This window comes from Ctenocephalides felis, unplaced genomic scaffold (assembly GCF_003426905.1).
Source record: "Ctenocephalides felis isolate EL2017-DRISC unplaced genomic scaffold, ASM342690v1 CF-g0.4_SCAFFOLD_03572, whole genome shotgun sequence".
NCBI classification, from domain to species: Eukaryota; Metazoa; Arthropoda; class Insecta; order Siphonaptera; family Pulicidae; genus Ctenocephalides; species Ctenocephalides felis.
In genome coordinates, this window is record NW_020539726.1 from 33,689,329 (window position 1) to 33,711,344 (window position 22,016).

The window sequence follows — 22,016 nt, forward strand, 5'->3', positions numbered from 1 at the left end:
ACAAAACTTGCAGAATCTGTTTATGGAAATCTTTGTACAATGCTTTTAGCATACCAATTTTTTTTCATCAACCTTGTTTCTCATTACTGTATTTGGTTTAATAGATTATCAGTAACTTCCGCCAAAGTCGATTGCGTAATTAGCAAATTATTTCTGGCCTTTTGATGGTCAACAGAGTTTGATGACTCTGAAGATAAATCTACTAAATATATTTCTACTATTCTAAACAAATACATTTTTCCATGACTAGGTATAATGTCTTACATTTAATTTTTTTATTTTTTTTTTTTAGGTTGATTACCATCCCCGACCATGAAGCCCCTCATAGCCAGTCTTCTACTTCTCTTCATCATCCAAAGGGCTCTGCCCTTACCTCAGGGTGCTCCTGAGTCAGTTTGTGATTCAATGATGCCCTTTCATGGTGGAGGAATTTCTGCACAAAATTCTCAAGCACCATTCCAGATATTTTTGGATTCTACCAGAACTGAAAATGGACAACCCCTCAGGCTGGTCTTGGGAAGCTCGCAGGGAGTTCCTTTTAAGGGATTCATGATTCATGCCAGGAGAGTAATGGTAAGTAAAATTGATAGATAGATTTAGATAAAAAAAATTCTTGGTTACTATGTAGTTTGTAATTTATAACAATGATTATCCAGTACTGTTTTTGTCGTTCAAGACTAGTCATCAGTTTGTATATAATCAATGAGGAAAACTTTGCATTATAATGCTGGTAATGTAATTATTATTATACAACTACTTTTCTTGTGTTTATAAATGCAGAGTTGATGTATAAATTTAGTCATCGAATTTATTTTCATTTTAATTTTATATATCACAAAGATATGTGCTGATGTTTTATGGCTTTTAGTAGACTTCTATAATCCTAATAGTTTTTAAAATCTTTAACAATAAAATTAATCGTGAATAAAAACGTTTAAAACACCAAACTTACCAAATCATCAACCTTTTTACTTTTCATTAAGAAAAAAATCATTTTTTGAAAAATATAATTTCTTTTTAAGGATATTATCGAGGATCAATCTATTTCGTGTTAAGGATAATTTCATTTTTTGTTAAGAATAATTTCATTTCTAGTTAACTTTACTATTAATAAAAATTTTGTTTCTTGTTGAGGATGAATTTATTTCTTGTTAAGAATAACTTAACTATTAATAATAATTTTGTTTTTTGTTAAGAATAACTACACTATTAATAATAATTTCGTTTCTTGTTGAGTATGACCCTATTTCTTGTCAAGAATAACTTCATTTCTTATTACTGATAATTTTATTTTTTGTTAAGTATAAATTCACTATTAATGTTAAGTTCGTTTCCTGTTGGGGATGAATTTATTTCTTGTTAAGAATATCTTCGCTATTAATAATTTCGTTTTTTGCTGAGCATGAATTAATTTCTTGTTAAGGATAATTTCACCATTAATAATTTCGTTTTTTGTTAACAATGAATTTATTTCTAGTTAAGGATATTTTTATTTCTTGTTAAGGATAATCTCATTTTTATTAAAAGTAACTTCACTATTAATAATTTCGTTTCTTGTAAAGAATAATTTCATTTCTTGTGAAGGATAGATAACTTCACTATTAATAATAATTTCGTTTTTTGTTGAGCATAAATTTATTTCTTGTTAAGGATAACTTCATTTCTTGTTAAGGTTAACTTCGTTTCTTCACTATTAATAATAATTTCGGTTAACTTCACTAATAATAATAATTTCGTTTCTTGTTGAGGATAAATTTATTTCTTGTTAAGAATAACTTAATTTCTTCATTATTAATAATTTCGGTTAACTTCACAATTAATAATAATTTCGTTTCTTGTTAAGCAAGACTTAATTTCTTGTTAAAGATGTAATAATTTTTGTTACAAATAAATTTCTTGTTAAGGATGAATTCACATCTTGTTAAGGATAAATTTTTAAGGATAATTTTTTTTATTAGAAATGACTTCATTTCTTGTTAAGGATAATTTCATTTCTTTTTACGCATATATTTATTTCTTGTCAAGGATGACGTAATTTCTTGTTGAGGATAATTTCACTTTATTTTACGCATAAATTTATTTCTTGTTGAGGATGATTTTACTTGTTTAAACAATAAATTCACTTTTTGTTAAGAATGAAATCACTTCTTTAATTCTTAGGGATGAAGTCATTCCTTGTTACGCATAAATTTAATTTTTGTTGAGGAAAAGTTAATTTCTTGTCAAGAAAAGTGTATATTCTTGTTAAGGAAAAATCGATTCCTCTTTATGAAAAGGAAAATTTTATTCAAACTCTCTTACTATTATCTTGTGTAGATTTTACAATATTGTGGATTATCTTGAATGATGGGTTATTACCATTTTGCAAACGTAATTTTACAATGTGTGTAGAATACATAATAATCACATGTGAAAGGCTGAAAAACGTCTAAAATGATTTCTTGTTGTAAAATAACGTTCCTACAAATGTAAATATATATTATGCATAGTACAATCTACAAACATTAATGATTGAGATTTTTGTGATCAAATGTACGTGAATATTGTTACAAATTCTTGATTTAACTCAGCAATATTCTATACGAAACGTTCATAAAGGGTTCTAAAAAAATTTGGAAATATTCTTAAATGTTATAAAACATTATATTTACTATATCGATTATTGCTTGCAAGATTACAAAAAAATGATATAGAGAAAAGCAATAATGACCATTGAAAAGTTATTCTTTTTAAACAAAGATTACCATTAAAAATATATCAATAAATCATTACAAAATCAGATATTCAAAATGAACTTTTAGTAAAAAAAATTGATAAATGAATCAATGTAAAAAAAATAAAATTCAATGTTTTAGTAGTTTAATTATATTGTTGACTAATGAATAAATTTTTCGAAAAATTATGAAATAATGCCTCACGTGAGATAAATTTAAAAAAGTATCAAATTAGTCATTTTAGTTTATGTTTACAAAAGTTTACTTAATGATAATTTGAAGCTAAATATACAGAAGACATAAAGAACAACAAATACTTAGGCATATATAATTCACCAAGAAATAATTAAAATATTTGGTTGGCAACAAAGTAAGTGCGGTTTTTGGCTTAGATGGCTTCAATTGAATTTTTAGGTTTGCTAAGGTAGTCTAAATGTAAAATAACTTTTGCTTATAGATAGTGGAAAATTTATATGTCAATCAGTAAAATAGAGTTTTTTGATCCATTGAGTAATTTTTCTTTGGCGTTAGTTGAAAGGTGAAATATCTGATCGAAAATATTTGTCATATTTTGTTTTTTAATTTCTGCGAACCAAAGAAAGCATTTTAAGCTCATGAAAAGTTATAAGCCGCTTATAGTGATGAGCCTTAAAATCGGCAGAATCCAAATTGGTTTGACAAATTGTTCTGGTAACAGATGCAGAACGCTCTGGTCGTCCAGTTCAAGTTGATTAAAAGAAAATGTCTACTTTGAACTGTTATAACCAACCGAACTATCAAAAATGATGTCTATATTAAAGCACTAACTAAATTAAACGAGAAAAGGTGGTTTGAATTGGTAAATCAAAACGGTGATTTAGTTTTGCCTCAATTTAGTCCTGATCTTGCACCTTCTGATTACTTATTGAAAAATGGACATTGCATGCCAAAATCTAGTTGTGAAAAAAATAATAGATTGTCAAATATCTCCCTTCCGCTTTTTTGCTCTTGGTTTATAATACAAAAAGGCGGAAGGGAGATATTTGACAACCTAATATCTAAGATTTTATAACAATAATCCGCAATTACTTAGTTGCCAACTTAATATATTATTACTATGTCATGGTACATGGTACGAAGACAACTGTTTAATAGTAAAAAGGAAGGAACTTGTCTAAATAACATTATAAAAGTGAATTACAGGACAATATGCCCAATGTAACAACTTGCCCCACTTTGCACTTAATGGTTTTGTTCTATTTCTATTTCAGCCCCCTTACGATGTTGTGGGTACTTTTACCCCCGCCGGCGACGACACTTACAAACTGATCGACTGTGCAACCCCTGGGTCTACGGCAACGCATACCTCGACGGTCAAGAAGCAAGATCTTCAGCTAGAGTGGACGGCACCGGACAACTTCCTCGGAAGAGTAATCTTCAGGTAAACATAGTAATGCACCGAATGACTTTTAAAACTAGTTATAAGTAGCATTTGTTTCAAAGCAACTTGCACAAACATCCCGATACGTGTGCATAAAATGTTCAACTGTTTATTTCGAAAATAAAATTTTTGCTTTTACTAAAAATTAGTCGATGCAATTTCCAATTTGACGTCTTTCAAACATACTTATTATATCTGTAATTAAATTAATTTGTTCAACACATTTCATTTCAGCCATTTCGTGGTCTAAGAATGTATTTTATTTAAGTGTGGACGTCAACTGCAATTAGTAGCTACTTACAAACATACATATACTCGGCATAAATTCTGATTAGAGTCGCTTAAGGTTGTGGCGAAATTTTAGAATTTGATAAATTTTAATAATGCAATCGCTTATCATGAGCCTATAATATTTTAATGAGTTATTTCAGACTACAAAATCTATCATTATACAAAGTTTTATCAAAATCAACAAGAAAAATCATTTCAATATTTAATTACGAAAAAACGGTTAGCTTAATTTTTACCAAAAACTAAGCAACGCGATTTCCATTATCTTTCAATTATTTTTGAACTTTTGAAAACGAACCGAGATTGTGAACTAAAACGTGACGGAATAATTTTACTCTTTACACCTTACCATATATAGGTTTTGAGACAACTTTTAGGTGTCAATATACAAGTATTTACAGACTTACAGATGAGTAACTTGAATTCCGCGATTCTTACCTAATTTAAGCTTAAATGACTGGACTATATATAGACCTAATCGAGATACGTCAAATGACTTTTGAATTTTTGAAATCGGTCTAGTCGTTATTGAGAAAACGTCGGCGAAAGGCCAAGAATCGACACACACACATTTTTGCTATAACATTGGAGAAAAATAAAAACTTCGCCGATTTTTTCTCGAAAACATACTTCTTCTTCGGAATTTGACTCAAAATACATATTAAATGCAGTAAATTATTTTAGCAATATGACTTAAAATGTGCGAATCAATATGTGGTAAGGTTGCTCAAGTCGTACCACAGCCTAAGTCGTACCGCTTGACTAATAATTTTAAACTATATCATATTTGTTATAATAGTTAAATAGAACTAATTTATTGAGAAAAATGTAAGTAATATTGAAAGGCTGTGACAGAGTTTATGAAACAGAAATAATTAAAAATTATTTACCATAAGCCAACTAAATAAACATTTAATGAAGCCCAAGGTTTTCTATTTGTTTTGCATAAAACTCTTTCAATTTAATGCCAAAATTATTTCTTTAGAAGGTACGACTTAAACAACTTTTCCCTACTTGAAAATTTATAATATATCAAGTGTGTGTTTTTAAATTGAGTTGAGTTGAATTTAAATTTCAAATTTTAAGCAACCTTTTCCTACATGAAAATTTAATCAATTATTTCAAGTGTGAGAATTTAAATTCAGTTGAGTTGAGTTTAAAAATCAACATCCAAACATTTTCTTTCAATTTCACAGCATTATTTCCGCAGGGGGTACGACTTAAGCAACCTTTTTCAAAAATAACAAGTATGAGGTTTTACATTGAGCTTAGTTGAGTTGAGATTATATTTCGACCTATTTCCATTTGAATATTTAAGTTTTATAAGTTTTTGCGTGAACTAAATTCTAGTCTAAAAAAATTTCTTGAATCATTACTTTTCATATGATAGTAAATATATTAGGTCGTCTGAAAATTTATTAAATTGCCTTTTTTGTCATTAAATCCAAATCATTTATAGTAAGTATTTATAATTTGACATCGAGCAAAAAATTACTTCGAGTGTATAGCACTTAGTGTGATGCAAATTTTGTGTTCTGGATATCATGGAAGAGACACTTAATTATCAAAACATGGATTTTAAAAGGTAGTAAAAAATAGATAGATAGAAATTTCTTCTTTACATAAATGTACAATTATCATTCCCTAATAGAGCAAAAATATTGGTCAAATCCCAATATGCTGACTTTTACAATTTTTTTTTATCAGAGCCACTGTTGCCCAGGAATATGCCCAATTCTGGGTAGGTTTGGAAAGTGAGGTCGTAGACGTTGTTCCTCGAGGTCAAGGAGGTCAACATGGAGGTATTTCAACCACCAGAAGACCCTTACCTACTACACCTAGATTTTCTAGACCCAGTGAATCAGTAAGTAGATACAAAAATATAAAAAAATAATAAAAATCTAGAGAAACCAAAACAATTAAAACAAAACGTATACTTAAATATTATATTAAGGTCTCGTAAACTAAACAACAGTGCTGACGGGAACAAAAACTAACTACTAAAGAAAATACTTTTGTTAGTGATTTTCAAACATTTTCGTTTATCTCCTGATAGTGATGTCCTAAGAATTAAGGTCATGGCAGATTATACAACTTCTATTCTCTACTTTCAAATATTATTGTCAAACAAAGCCTTAACTTTACTCGTTTTTTTAGATAATCGTGATGAACAATTTTCTTTTTTTTTATCATTCAACAATATATTTTTAATACATACATAGACATTAAGTAAATCTTTTGGCAATGTGATGAACAATATAATATTCATAAATTGTACGTATAGTTTTCTATTATAATTATTTTCTTATTTTTATTAAAAATGTTACAGCAGTCTGTATAAATTTACCACTTTAACCCACAAAACGATTTTTCATTTTTTTGCTAGACTAAAAAATTCCAAAAATCTGTTACACAATTACATCACTATTATATTATATATTATTACACCGTTTAAATCGTAATTGCACCATTATACAGTAACAATAGCAGTATTTATGTATTAACTGTAATTTCAATTCGATCAGAATTTGTATAACAGATTTATTTGTATTAACCAAGTATGACCGTAAAAAATCAATGTAGAAAAATAAATATTATAATAACCGAGAAAATTGTAATAGAAGGAATGTTCAGGGTTTAAAAACCTTTCAGAGGCTAATTTCGGATAAAATAGAAATGTTATGTAATGCTCTTATATATAAAATTCTTCTGTACGGGTGTATGATTTGATACTTCTCCTAAACGGTTATTCGGATTTTGATAATTCTTTTTAGAGTTTGTCAAGAAAAATTTTCAAGATTTAATTAACGATAAAACTATAGTAATATTGTAGAAATAAAGGGCAAAAAATACAAAAAAACACTTATCATTGTTTGACATTGAAAACATTTGAGCTGTCATCTACTAGAAATGTCAATTCACTTGAAATTTGAATTTAGCTGAAATTATGAACCTAGATAATATTAGAATATAATATACAAGAAAAATGTAATGTCAACATTTTATTGGTGAAAAGCAGCTGAGATGTGCCAGAAATTAAAATAATATAAGATACAGTCAACTGCATATGTTTGGCAGATAAAATTATATAATTCAGTTTAAAAAATAATGCAACAAGTTCAAAGTTGCATCTGCATTGTTTTTTTAAACTTATGCATGTCGCATTTTGGTTTACTTTACTAAATTATTTAACAATACAAAAAATATTTCTACTTACTAAAAAAATGATTTAGATTTTTGTTTCATTGTGTCAAAAATTCATTTGTTTGGCATTGGATATGGAATATTTAGTTAGTTGATCGTAGATTGAATAGTGCTCATATGAACTAGATTTTACAAATTAATTCACCTAAGATGTGAATATAAACAATAAGTTTATTAAATTATTAGTAAGAAAAATGTACTTCGTACGTTAATATTTATTGGTATAAAAACGGGCTTCGTATTAAACCTTGTGTAACACCATAACCTATGTCTTTTGTTCTAGGGTAAATTGATTTTCGTTTATATATTGATTCTCTTTAAAGTAAATTTGAAAGGTATAGATATTTTGAAGAGTTTATTTTTCTTTAGTAAGCAATTGTTATATTATCAATCAATTCAGTCGCAAATGCATCTTTCTGGTGCCTAATTGATAACACATATTTGAAGTTAGTCTTCTTGACAGTTCGTTAGACAGCATTACCATAATATTTCTATTACATAACTTTGCCTTCCCATGTTCGATTACTTCAGACATTCCACAAATACAATATTTACCGTTCAGGTTTTGCCAGTAGATTATTTTGATCGTCGGAGAATCCCTTCAAATGAATATCAAGAATTCCATACAGATGCAAAATTAATGATTTTGTTATTCGATTGCACCTAGAATGGAATTCGCTGTGTAATGTGCAGGTTTGTTTAATATGTTATGTGATATGAAATATTCTCACGATGAGGAAGATCTATAAAATCTCATTATAAATAAATAACTAGGTGTAAGTGACAATTTGCCTTAAGGCAAGTTGCAAGAACTTCCAGATTTGTGTAAATAATCGACTTAATTTACTTAATTTACTTACTACCCGATTTGTGTAAATAATCGACTTCAGTTTGGCATATATTAGTTAGTATTATTTATTACAAAACTATTATTAAAAAATCGGTATATCAAAATATACCGTATACTCTTGCGGTTGCATTTTTTTATATTTGGCCGAATACTGATAAATTTTGTTAGATAAAGCTTTTTTATACAATTCAAAAGTTAAGGGAATTTGCTTCAGTCCAGTATATATAAGTTAGTTACATTCAGATCAAAATGTTATTCAAAAAAATCGTTAAACTCCAAACATTAAATTGAGATTTAGCTTTTTAGTTTTGGCTTCTACTAAAAACTATTCAAGGCTATTTCCAATTGGTATCTTTCAAACAGACTTATATTATAAACATTATTAATTTTAGTGCACAAACACGCGAATGTACTATATGTCTTTATAATTCAACCACTTTTTTTCTAATATTTTAGGATTTCATTAAAAACGCAGAAAAATCCGGGATTTCTCCAATCATATTTTTCAAAGTTTCGACCGTTTTCCAAATTCTCAAAATTGTTTCTGGAATTTTACGGAAGCGTTCAAAATTTTTGCACTTTTTCGCTAATTTAAGGATAAATTTCGGTCGACTGATGTCATGCAAAACTAATTCCAACAAAAACATGTTTTTCCTTCGAGAAATTATTTGTCTGAATGTGTTATTTTGTAAGAAAACATTGAATTATCGAGAATTACGATATTTTTTCATACTATCTTTGAACTCTAAATTAAAATTTTAGTTAAATAAATTAAATTATATGATCATAAAAAACATTAAATATCTTAAGATCTAAACAAAACCAAACATCTAGAATAATATTACATAATATAAATATTACATAATATAAATTCAATAAAATATTATTTTTATAGAATAATTATTAAACTAATTGTTTTTCTATTTTTTTTTAAATATTGTACGATGTTCTGATAGTTACTACAATTATGTACTAACTTCAGCAATTATGTTATTTTATAGCAGAAATTATATAACCTTAGGAAAATGATAAATAATTAGAATAATAACTATAAAATATTTAATTGTAGTTAAGTTTCCAAAAAGTAAAATATTAAAATTTTGTCTCACCAACGATCAAAAATGATCATTAGACATTTGCAAATTAAATTATCAGACATATTATAGATATTTTTATAAGAAGTACAAATTTTGTTTAAATTAAATTTTGTTCACTTAAAAATTTTAATTTTCAAAATATTTGAAAATTTTCAAAAAATAAATTTATAATTATTTCAAAATTTCAATCTTTTTAAAAAAGTCAAATTTTTTCAAAGATCTCAAAATTTAAAAAAAATCCAATTTTATTAAAAAAAATTAAATTCATCAAAATTTTGATAAAAGTTGATTTTTTCAAAATTTACAAAAAACTTGCTATGTTTCAAACACGATCTACTGCAGTTATTATTTGATCTTGCAAAAAAAAATTATATTTATTCAACAATTATTAGTTTCAGAAATTAAGTAAAAACTTGAATGTATTATAATAATAAATTCATAAGATTTTTATTTTTTTATAAAACTTATACTCAAAACTACTAAAACGAAGGTAAAATGTTGTACTTATTGAGAACACATATACTTTTTTTCAAATTTGGTCTCATTTGATTCACACTGAGTTGATCGAATTCCGGAAAGAACCGAATACAATAAATTGGAACCCGTATTTTTATCATACCTCCATATCGTTTTATTAAAAAAATGAGTTCATGAAAAAAATTGATTTATATTATGTTTTTTTTTAGTCTTCGGCCCTTAAAAACGATCCATTCTACAACGGTTGTGGATCCCAAAAAACCTGTTTTGGACAACCTGAGGGTTGCGTAACCACCAAAGACTGCAAACTGGTGATGGCCTGCACAGTTCGAGGAGAAAAATACCAATTTGAATTGAAAGCTACTGGAAATCCTGGTTATGCTGCAGTTGCATTGTCTGATGACTCGAAAATGGTCAGTCCTAAAATAATCATCATCCTAACCAGGAAAATACCCTTATCTATTAGGCCAATTAATTTATTGTCTTGTATATCGAAAATATTTGAAAAGCTAATTCTTCAACAGATTAAGACAATCCTACAAGAATTAAAAAAAAAATATATCGAACCATCAATTTGGGTTTCGAGACTAACATTCAACCATTGAGCAAATTCATAGAATTATAAACATAATTCTTAAGGCACTACATAGAAAAAAGTATATTCGACAAGGTTTGGCATATAGGTCTATTTTAATTACTAAAATCATATCTACAAAATATTTCAATTAAAATAGACAATTTTTCATCAGCATCTCCGATACAAATTCAAATATCACTTGAATAAATAATTCTGGAGTGCCTCAAGAGAGCATCCTTGTCCCAACACTATTTTTAATTTTTACAGCTGACTTTACAGCTTCCACAGACACATATTTTTTTTATTTGCATAGTTTTATTGCCAATCAAAATAATATACATTTTCAAGACAATATGCTGGGTGTAAGTGCAGTTAAGAGGTTATGTCCTATGAGATATCTCTCTTTTTTATTTTTTGACATTTTATTTAAGATCGTATGGCCATTTTTTTTTTTAATATTCGAGTGGGATATTCCTCTCTTAATTCTTTTAAATATATATTTGGGTGACCTGGTAAACTGACACATATAACAAACTATTTTTTTTTTTATTATTTCAGGGACGATAGCGTGATGGAATGTGTGCACCAAAATGGTGCTGTTAAGGCTTTTATGTCCTGGACTATGCCTAGGCCAAATTTGGGTGTCACCAGAGAAGGAGTTGTAAGTTAACATATATTCAATTAAACAATTTTATTTGTCAGTATTTCAACTGAATCCCAATCGAACACTAATTTATTATTTAAACCATTTTTACTACATAATTACTTAAATTATTTGTCCTTCTGAAATGTTTCTAATTATGAATAATATTAAGAAATAAAATCGGAATATTAAAAAAAAGTTGTCAATTGTGTTTCGTATGTAGCATAAGTCCTAATTTAATTTTTACAGGATCAAAGTTACATCACTCTGTCAAATGGTACATTTATTGATGGAACTCTTTACTGCAAATTCAACCGGGAAGCCAGGTCCGTTGTTAGAGACAGAACCTTTGATTTAAGGAAGAATCCTTATCATGTTTTGATTGCTGCTGGAGATGATGCTGAAAGTGAGTTAGGAAATAACTAGTTGAAAGTGGCATTTTGCCTTGAGGCAAGTTGCATGAACTTCCCGGAATGTGTAATAATTGACTTAATCAACCGAATTTGAGATTTAGATATTTGTTAGATAAAATTTTCAACTGTTTATTTCGAAAATCAAGTTTCATTTATTTTTTTACTAATTTCAAATCCATTTCTAATTGACTTTATTGACTCGTCACATCACATATTTCTCAAATTTTGATGAATGTTTAAAACTAAACTGCCTGTCACTCGGTCGTAATATTTCAGTAAGTTCTATAAGACCATAATATCTATCGCAAAAAAAGTTTCATGAAACTCGGCAAAATTTTTTTTTCAACGCTTAATTACAAGAACACGGCTTGATCGATCTTTACCTAAAACTAATAAGTATCATTTCTCACCAATATCTTCTGTGTGGTATTTAAATTTTTTAAATCGATGCAGAATTGCGGCTAAATCGTGGATGAAAAATATTTCACCTTTCCACAATTTACAAAGAAACGACTCGGCTGATCGTCGTGCAAAATTGCCAAGCGCAAATACTCATCGAATGGCTTTTAAATTTTTGAAATCGTTCCAGGCGTTTTTGAGAAAACGTCGATTTTAAGTCAAAATCTGTTCGCATACACACACATACTTTTTGAAAATTGGGTCTCATTCGATTCAGAATGGCTTAAAACGTCGAGAAAACTTGAAATTAGCATATCGGATTTTTTATGAAAATATTAAATTCTCCTTTGGGAAGTTAACAATACACATCATAAAATAATTAAATAACGTATACTTCAAAATTATATTCCGGTATCACAAACTAAACAACAGTGCTCAAAATAAAAAAAACTAACAACAACAAAAATACTTTCATTCAAAAATTGACAATGTAGTCGTTCGTTCATCTCGTGATAGCAGCCCCCGATTTAAGGTGCTGGCTGGTTACACATTTTTGCCCTCCACTTTAAAATAGCATTCTTAAAAAATATCTTAACTGCCCGTGGGAAGTTATTGCAGTTCTTCAAGTTTTGAAGGTTTTTGAACATTTTGGCATACCTTAGAAAAAATTGATGTATGTGTGTGTGCGGATACAAATTTTTATCGACGATTTCGGGAACACGATTTGACCAATTTAAATGGTTTAAAAAACATTTGATTCCTATTGATAAAGAGACGTGCTGATTAGTTTTTGGCAAAGGCACATTTAGCCGTTTCGGAGATACGGAGCAAAATGTTAAAAAAAAAGTTTTTGAGAGAAATAAGCATCCGATTTGAATGCTTATATTTGAATGCATCCGAAACATTTTTGGGTAAAGAATTTTTTTTTTCATTTTTTTTATCGAAAATAATTCGGATTTTAATTTTAATTCAATATTTAACAAATGTGTTATGAAAATTCCTCTTTGAAAATGATTATTAGTACATAGAAGCATTAAGGTATCAGATAATCCGATTTATCTCTTACGTACAAATGATGAATATATTAAAATTTTATAGTAATTGTAATTTTGACCTAAATAGTTTTTGTTAAAGATCGGCCGAGCCGTTTTCTTGTAATTTAAGCGTAAAAAACATTTTTTTCGACAATTTTTATGAATTTTTTTTTTGTCGGTTTTGTAATTTCCGAAGTTTTATAAAATGTGTTTGTGGTTTACACATGTAAAATATGTACTTTGACCAAATATAGATATTTATAATTTATAATTCTCGCTAAAGTTCAAAAGCTCACTAATACACTTCAAATAAATAAATTTAACTTTGCAATTCAGTTTATATAATTCTTATAAGTATTATATTATTATATTATTATATTATATATATATTATTATATTATTAGACAATGTTTTTCATTTTGAATACGATTAATCAAGTTTCGTTTATTTATTTCTCTCTAAACATATAAACATCGTCATCCAGTTCATAAGCTCTTATATATTGTCTAGAAAATACGAATAATATTTTCAGTATTTACAATAATATATTTCAAAGCATTTAATATTTCTAGTATATTTCATTACGGTACGGGAAGTTCCAGCAATTTGCCTCAAGGCACGATGCCATACACTACTAGCTTTGATTTTGAGATAATTGAATTTCATATTACTATATATTCCATTTTTTCCAGTCGATCGAGTCCACTACCACACCCTAGGAAAACTAGCCTCAGCCAACAAACAGCATTTGAGTGACGTATCAGGATTTGCAGCAGCCAGCAAACTCCTTCTGCGCCTGCATGGTGCCTTCATGTTAACAGCCTGGGTAGGCACAGCCTCTGTAGGCATTTTATTAGCCAGATACTTCAAACAAACCTGGACTGGCAGAACATTTTGCGGAAAAGACCAATGGTTTGCAGTAAGTGATAATTGATACTAGGGAATGCAATACCGGTTTACCGGTAAACCGCACGATTTTTCGGCGGTATTTTTACCGGAATTTACCCCAAAAATATTACCGGTATTTTCGGTATTTTTTACAAGTGCTATTTGATACATAATACACTAAAGTTTAAATTTCTCGGAACAAATTTATCGTTAAATTCCATAATCGCATAAACAGCTATATCTTCAAGTGATTCTATAGGATAAACAAATGTCAAATATTATCTCAACTCGTCATTAAATTAAATATTTATTGCTTTAATAAGGGCTTCATATCGTGTTATGATAAATAGAATTGGACTATTTAATGTAATGCTGTTTGTTTCATCTTATATACAAAAATGGAGCTCTCTTTCAAAGTCCAAGTAAAACTCGAAAACGGCTAAACCGATTTGGCCAGTCTTAGTCTTGAAAAATTCGTGCCAATCCAGAGAAAGTCCAAAAGGTGAGAAATTATTTCAAATCCGCGTAGAAACTTTACATTTTTAATTTGAAAATTTTTGTTGAAGCGTATTTTAAATGAAACAATGGACGGTGGCTAATACGTGAAATGTCAAACGGTTTTGACAGATGGTGTTCAATTACGTTTAATAGGATGTTTAGCGTGAATAATATTTAATTATGATTAAATTGTAGTAAGTAGATTTGTTTGTAGTTTTATTTATATACAAAAACGTTAGTAAACAGGCCGCAAGTGTTACTAGAGACTCAAAATATAAACTTTTTTGATATGTTAATATGAAAATGCACTTTTTGGAATATTTTTCTCAAACACGGTGCTCTGAAAGATCTCATTTGTGTAAATAAATACTCCTTGGTATTTATAAAACATTTTCTAGGTTACATTATTTTATATTTATGTTATTTTAATTCAGAACCTGAATTTGGTATCGATCAAAGGGACATTTTGTCGAATAACATTTTCCCAGTTATAATTTCCTAGAATTTATCGAATAATAGATAGTAATATATGAAGGACCAAGGTTCAAAAGGTCCACCACCGATGTCTCAAAATCAGTAAAGTTAAGCATTGTTCAACAACAATATTTGAAAATAGAGGGAAAAATATATATAACCAGCAATAGACTTGATTTGAAAACTTTGCTATCGGGAGATAAACAGTAATCTATAAAAATCCATAATAAAAGTATTTTCTTCCGTTAGTAGTTTTTTAGCACTACACCCCGCCTATAGGGTAAAAAGGTCTAGATAACAAATTTTTGAAAGACATTTTGAAGGCAGTTTACTGAAAGTAGTCAGATAATTTTTCGTTGGAAATTTGTTATTTGTTGTGATATAATTGTTATGGTTTTCACAATAGAGTTTATATTTGCTCAAAGCCAAATTGAACCTTTGTGCCTGACCCTGCTCTAAATATATACTTTTTATTAAATTTATTTTAATTCATCGAATGTTAAAAACTGTTTGAAACTTTTCAAAAAGCAGGTCAAAGAAGAAATACTTAATTCATTTTCCATTTCTCCTCGCAGAAATTTGAAAAGTTTGTATAAGCTCAGTAGTATTATTTAGTAGTATACACAAAATTTAGAATCCAAAAAAAATCTGAAAAACTTGAACCGTAATCAATAAGTCGAAAGACCAAACAAGACTTGGATTGGATTATACCATGTTTTCTATAGAAAGTGTATAAAACTTTTATAATACCTCATTTTATATAACATTCAAACAACACATCCTTATACACTTAAAGTATTAATATTTTTGATTCTCTAAAAATTGTTTAGTATATACCTTACTTAGCAAAACAACGTTAGCCGGGTCAGCTAGTAATAAATAGAATTGGACTGATAGATAATGATGTTTGTTTCATCTTATGTAAAAATGTAACGTTTTTTTCAAGTAATATTTGCGCCAAAATATTTTATATCATACAGATTACCTCTACGTTATCTTTATTTTTTTCTAACTTTATACATAATAATTATGATAATAACTAAATATTTTTGCTTCTAATCACAATTATAAAATATTATTTTTCGAAATCGTTTCGAAGTTTGAAAATACTATAGAAGCATCACATTATTTTAAATAACAATACTCAACAATTATAGTAACTTATTATTTATCTCGACAAAGTATCCGGTCTTAAATTAGTGTAGAAAAATTATTTTTTTTAAATATTGGAAATTATGCTAATTTAACATATCGGATACAGACATGCAGATTAATACAGTTTATTATAATAATGTAGTATGATCTTTTATGAGTTTTTGGTCTTACTTACTCATAAGTTTGTTTTTGGTGGAAAGTACTCAACATACTCGATAGTGATAATGAATTAATTAAATTGGATATAATTTTGTTAAATTATTATTTAAAAAAATAAACTTATTGTTTTATTTTATTGTTTTTATTGCTTAGTTGAATATAGTTGTAGTTGTATATACATTTTTTTATATTTGTACTAGTAACTTTCAATTTTGTTTACGTTTGTTTAAGATAATAAAAATACCGGTAATTTACCGGTATTCCGGTTTTAAAATGAAAAATTACCGAAATAGCGGTATTGAAATTTTCCATCGGTATTGCATTCCCTAATTGATACATGCAACATCTAATATGGGTATATCATATCTATTTCCTAACTGTTACTATTTCCCTTTTAGTGGCATAGGTTCTTCATGGTTCTTACATGGTTGTTGACTCTGTCAGCCTTCGTGATGATTTTCATAGAAATCGGTGCTTGGTCTTCTGAACAAAATCCTCATGCAATTCTGGGAACGGTGACGACTATTTTGTGCTTTTTGCAACCGATTGGTGCCTTTTTCAGGCCGCATCCTGGTACTAAACGTCGACCAATTTTCAACTGGTTGCATTGGCTTGGTGGAAACTCTGCTCATATACTAGCAAGTATGTAATAGATAGTAAAAAACAGTTCAAAATTTTGGAAATTTTGTGAGTTATTTATTTATTTCCAGTTGTGACAATATTCTTCGCCGTAAAATTGACCAAAGCTGAACTACCAGAATGGATGGATTGGATCTTGGTGGCATTCGTGGCTTTCCATGTCATCATGCACCTTGTATTATCTGTAAGTTACTATATTTCATTTGGAAAACAGGTGATGGAACACAAAACTGTCACATTTTTCTGGTCTCTCAGCAAAACATTGGTTTTGTTTTGTTATAAATAGAATCATTAGATGTAATCCGGGATATTTGACTCCAATGGCGTTCCATTTTAATCATAATTACATAGTAATATAGTAGCAAAAAAATGAAAATTATATCTTCCACGTTTTAGCTCAAAATTCTAACTAGATTTTAAAAATTCGAAAGCTGTTCGAAAGATATTGGCTGGGAATCGACCTGATTAGTTTTTGGCCGGGACATTTTCTTGTAATAAAGTGTAAAAAATTTTTTTTCGTCAATTTTTATTAATTTTTTTTGACGGTAGATACCACAGTCTTATAACGATACTAAAATATTACGGCCCTACGACACTCGTTTAACTTTAAAAATTCGTCAAAGTTTGCAAAAATTAGTATTGTTTTTTGGCATTTGTCAAAATTAGACTTTTCATCGACGTTTGCTCAAAAACGCCTGAACCGATTTCAGAAATTTAAAAGCCATTTGATGTATCTCGATGAGGCTTATCGTTTCCCAGTTTTGCGCGACGATCTGCCAAGCCGTTTCTTAGTAATTTGCAAAAAACTGTAAAACTTTGCGTCCACGTCTTAGCTAATAACACTGAATCGATTTTAAAAAATCAAAAACTGCTCGAACGATATTATATATAGGTGCTGATTAGTATTGACAAAGATCGGCCGAGCCGTTTTCTTGTAATTAACTGTTGAAAATTGTTTTTCGATAAAACTTTTTATGTTGATTTATAAAAATGCTCCTAAAGAACATACTAAAATATTACGGTCCTACGACAAGTCGTTTAATTTTAAAAAATCATCAAAGTTTGATTTTCAGTTGAAGAAGTCAAATATTACACATTTCGAAAAGTTCATGCAACTTTCCTTAGGGCAGAATGCCACTTTTAACTAGTTAACTTCCCGTAGGGTGAGTTAAAGGAATCACAAAAAATCGAAAATGATAATTTTCATATATCTTTACGTTTCAAAGGTTTCTGAACATTTTGGCACACCTTAGAAAAAAATGTGTGTGTGTGCGTATACAAAATTTCGTCGACGATTTCGGGAACACCGATCAGCCGATTTGAACAATTAAAAAAAACATTCGATTCGTATTATTGAGGAGACGTGCTGATTAGTTTTCGGCGAAGGCACGCCTAGCCGTTGGCTTTGGAAAAAATTTCAAAATAAAAAACATTTTTTTTCTAAAAAAGTCAATTTTTTTTAAAAGTTTAAAATTTTTCAAAAATCAAATTTTTTCAAAGTTAAAAAAAAATAATTTTTGGTACGGTTAGTTCCAGCAATTTGCCTTGAGGCACAATGCTATGCACCACTAGTTTTCGAGTTAAACAAAAATCTAACACAGAATAGCAGAACTTTTTGGAGAAAACTTGAAGTCGCAAATAAATTTTTTCGTCTTAACAGCTTATAGTAGTAACGTTCACCAAATTTGTTTTTGAAGCTATTCCTCCATTGCTTTCATCTGACATGTATCTTTGTGGTACGTTAAAAATTAAATTTACCTTAAATTTTTTTAAGCTTCTAAAGCAGGCTTTCCCCTTAAATAATATCAAGAGCTACGTACATGATACATGTAATAGTGAAGTTGAACATTTTATCTTAATATCTAAGTCTCAATTTCGGTTGATTAAGGCAATTATTACACATTTCGGGAAGTTCATTCAAATACCAATACCAACTAGTTTGTTTTTGAGTTAAACAAAAATCCAACACAGAATAGCAAAACTTTTTGGAGAAAACCTGAAGTCGCAAATATATTTTCTTCATTTCAACAGTTTAATAGTAGGAACGTTCACCAAATTTGTACTTGAAGCTGTTCCTACATAGCTTTCATATGTCGTCTATCTTTGTAACCAAAACTCTGACACATTAACCAACTAACCTTCACCAACTAATCCCCAATCACCACCATCCGCCTGTGCACGTAACACGACTAACCAAACAACCAATCGTGCCTAACCAAAATTAACCTAACAAAATTAACCTAACTATGGCTTTTCGCGTCCATTAAATTAACGCCATATGTCGTTTAACGCCTATCGCTGTGCTCCCAACAACACAGATCTTTTTGTGGCTGCAGATTTCGGGCTGCATCAGCGACCGGCAGCAGACCAAGAGGGTCAACTCGTTCCCGATGAAGGACATGTCGAGCAACGGCAGGATGATGGGCTCTGCTGACAGGAAACAGGACGCTCCGGTAAGTAGATTGAGGAGATTTAGATGTAGATGTAGATTTAGAAGTTGCTTTTTGTGGGTAGTGATAAATAGATTGATGGGAGTAGATAATGGGATACGTGGGTCTGTGTGAAATCTCACAACTAAAGTATTTTTTTTTTCCGGTTCTAAAAGTTTATCATAACTCTTAATTCTCTAATGTTGCAAGAACTTTATCATAATTTTGATACCATCATTAGAATAGTTTTAGAAAATCAGACATTTGCGATTAGACAGTCTACAATCCTGTTTCTCATTATGCGTACTTCTGATAATTTGTTTAATAGTTACATGAAGACTATATGACCACACCTGCCTTGCTAGAATATTACCAGGATTTTTTTTAGGAAAACAAATTTTGGCATCGGGGTTAGATTATAGATAAAATGTTCAGACATGCTTGTGGATTTCACTGATATTCCAAAGAAATGTTTAATTTGAATATGTATATTAATTTTTTAAATCTTAACATAATATGCTGATATCACAACCTTTATCTTCTTATGACAATTATATATTGTTTCTCCTTCCTCTTAAATATTGTTTTTGCCTCAACCGCGTTTTATATAAATATTTGCAATATAGTCATCAGTAGATCGAAATCTATTTAATTTTATAAATTCTGTTTATTATTTATTAAATCCTGTCACCTCTTTTTATTAATACATATTGGCATTTTAACGATATTATTTTAAAGTAGGGGGTAAAAATATGTGTAACGAGCTACCACCATATTGTCAATTTTTTTATCAATTTTTTTTCTGGATTTGAGCACTGTTGTTTAGTTCATGATACCTGAATATATTTTTTAAATATACCTTATTTATTGTTGTTAATTTGAAGTTATATTCGACAGTTTTTTTTATATAACCTCTAAAATAACTTACATGAGGTTGGGGTGAAAAGGACAAAGGACTACCTAAACTTCTGCTCTATATGTTATATATTAATTTTTTTGTATCTATCAAATATTGTCTCCTAAAATATTTCTTTAATATTTACAATATAGATACAATACAATACATTAGTAAATCGAGTTTTACTTTATTTCTTCGACATTTACTTCCCGAAGGAGTTTATGTTTTCATCAAAAAGTCCAATTCGCTAATTTTCTGTTTTCTCGACGTTTCAAGCCATTCTGAATCAAATGAGACCAAATTTGGAAAAAGTATGTGTGTGTGTATGTGTATGTGAACAGATTTTTTGTCGTAAATCAACGTTTTCTCAAAAACGGTTGGGCCGATTTAAAAAATTTAAAAGCCATTTGATGTATTTCGATGAGGACTATCGTTTTGCAGTTTTGCGCGACCGTTTCTTTGTAAATTTATAAAGCAGAAAAGTGAAAAAATTTTCGTCCACGTTTTAGCCTGCAATTCTGATTCGATTATGAAAATTCAAAAACCGTTCGAAAGATATTGGTTGGGAATCGTGCTGATTAGTTTTTAGGAAAGGCCGTTTTCTTGCAATAAACTGTCAAAAAAAATTTCGACGATTTTCATTTTTTTAAAATGATACTATAGTCTTATAGATCATAATTAAAAAAATTAATGCCCTACGATAACTCGTTTAACTTTAAAAATTCGTCAAAATTTGCAAAAATTGCTTTCGTTTTTTGGGCCGATTTCAGAAATTTAAAAGCCTTTTGATGTATCTCAATGAGTATTATCGTTTGTCAGATTTGTGCGACGATCGGCCGAGCCGTTTTTTTTGTAATTCGGAAAAAGTGTTAAACTTTTCATCCGCATTTAAGCTCATACTACCGAATCGATTTTAAAAAGTCGAAAGCGTTTCTTGTAATTAACTGTTGAAAAAAATTAAGCCGACTTTTATGGAACTTCTTTTATATACAATGGTCTTATAGAACTTACTGAAATATCACGGCCTTACGTCAAGTAGTTTAATTTTAAAAAATCATCAAAGTTTGAGAAAATTAGTAGTTTTTTTTGACGTTTGTTAAAATTAAAACTAGACGATTTACTTGGTATAACGATAGAGTACTTGGTCTTGATGAACATACTAAACAATTAAAGTCCTACAAAAACTGGCTCAATTGCAAAAATTATTGATGTTTGAAAATTTGCTTTTAAAAAATACTCTGACCGGGTTGACGTGTTCGATTTTCAATAATTTGCAATATATCCACTTCGAACTATTCATAAATTAATTTATCTATCATGGATTAAGTCGATTATTTACACATATCGGGAAGTATGTAACTTGCCTCAAAGCAAAATACCAATACCAACTAGTTTTACAAGTATTTCTAGTCTTACATGATGTATTGGAATGACCTTATATTATATGTTTGTATAAATCTTAACCATTACACCAAGTGGTAAATTTACGTGCTACAGAGTGGCGCCATCTATGGAGTGGGTAAAAATGATATAATTGCAAGGTGGCCGTGTTTGGGTTATTTTCCATCTATCAAATATCATGTCCTTTTCAATTATTATTTACATTTTTTTTAACAATTTATTTTTTCCAGTACTCCGGCTTCAGACGTTGCATGTTGGCCCTATATCTCATAGTGATTGTTCTTCTGGTAACCGCGCTGGTCGTGATAATAGTTTTGGCACCAATTGAAGAAACTTGGGAACAACTCACCAAAAAC

General features: G+C 29.0%; 1 protein-coding gene across 1 annotated transcript; it reads left to right on the forward strand.

Moving 5' to 3' along the window:
* Positions 1–312: 312 nt before the first annotated feature.
* LOC113388381 (putative ferric-chelate reductase 1 homolog) lies at positions 313–22,013 on the forward strand (the record flags this gene model as incomplete). Its single annotated transcript, XM_026625767.1, has 11 exons — positions 313–573; positions 3,965–4,134; positions 6,133–6,289; positions 10,263–10,467; positions 11,188–11,291; positions 11,523–11,679; positions 13,812–14,038; positions 16,692–16,935; positions 17,004–17,116; positions 19,269–19,385; positions 21,891–22,013. Coding segments are annotated over exons 1-11 (1,878 nt in total), but the record flags the coding sequence as incomplete, so codon positions are not given.
* Between the last annotated feature and the right edge of the window lie 3 nt (positions 22,014–22,016).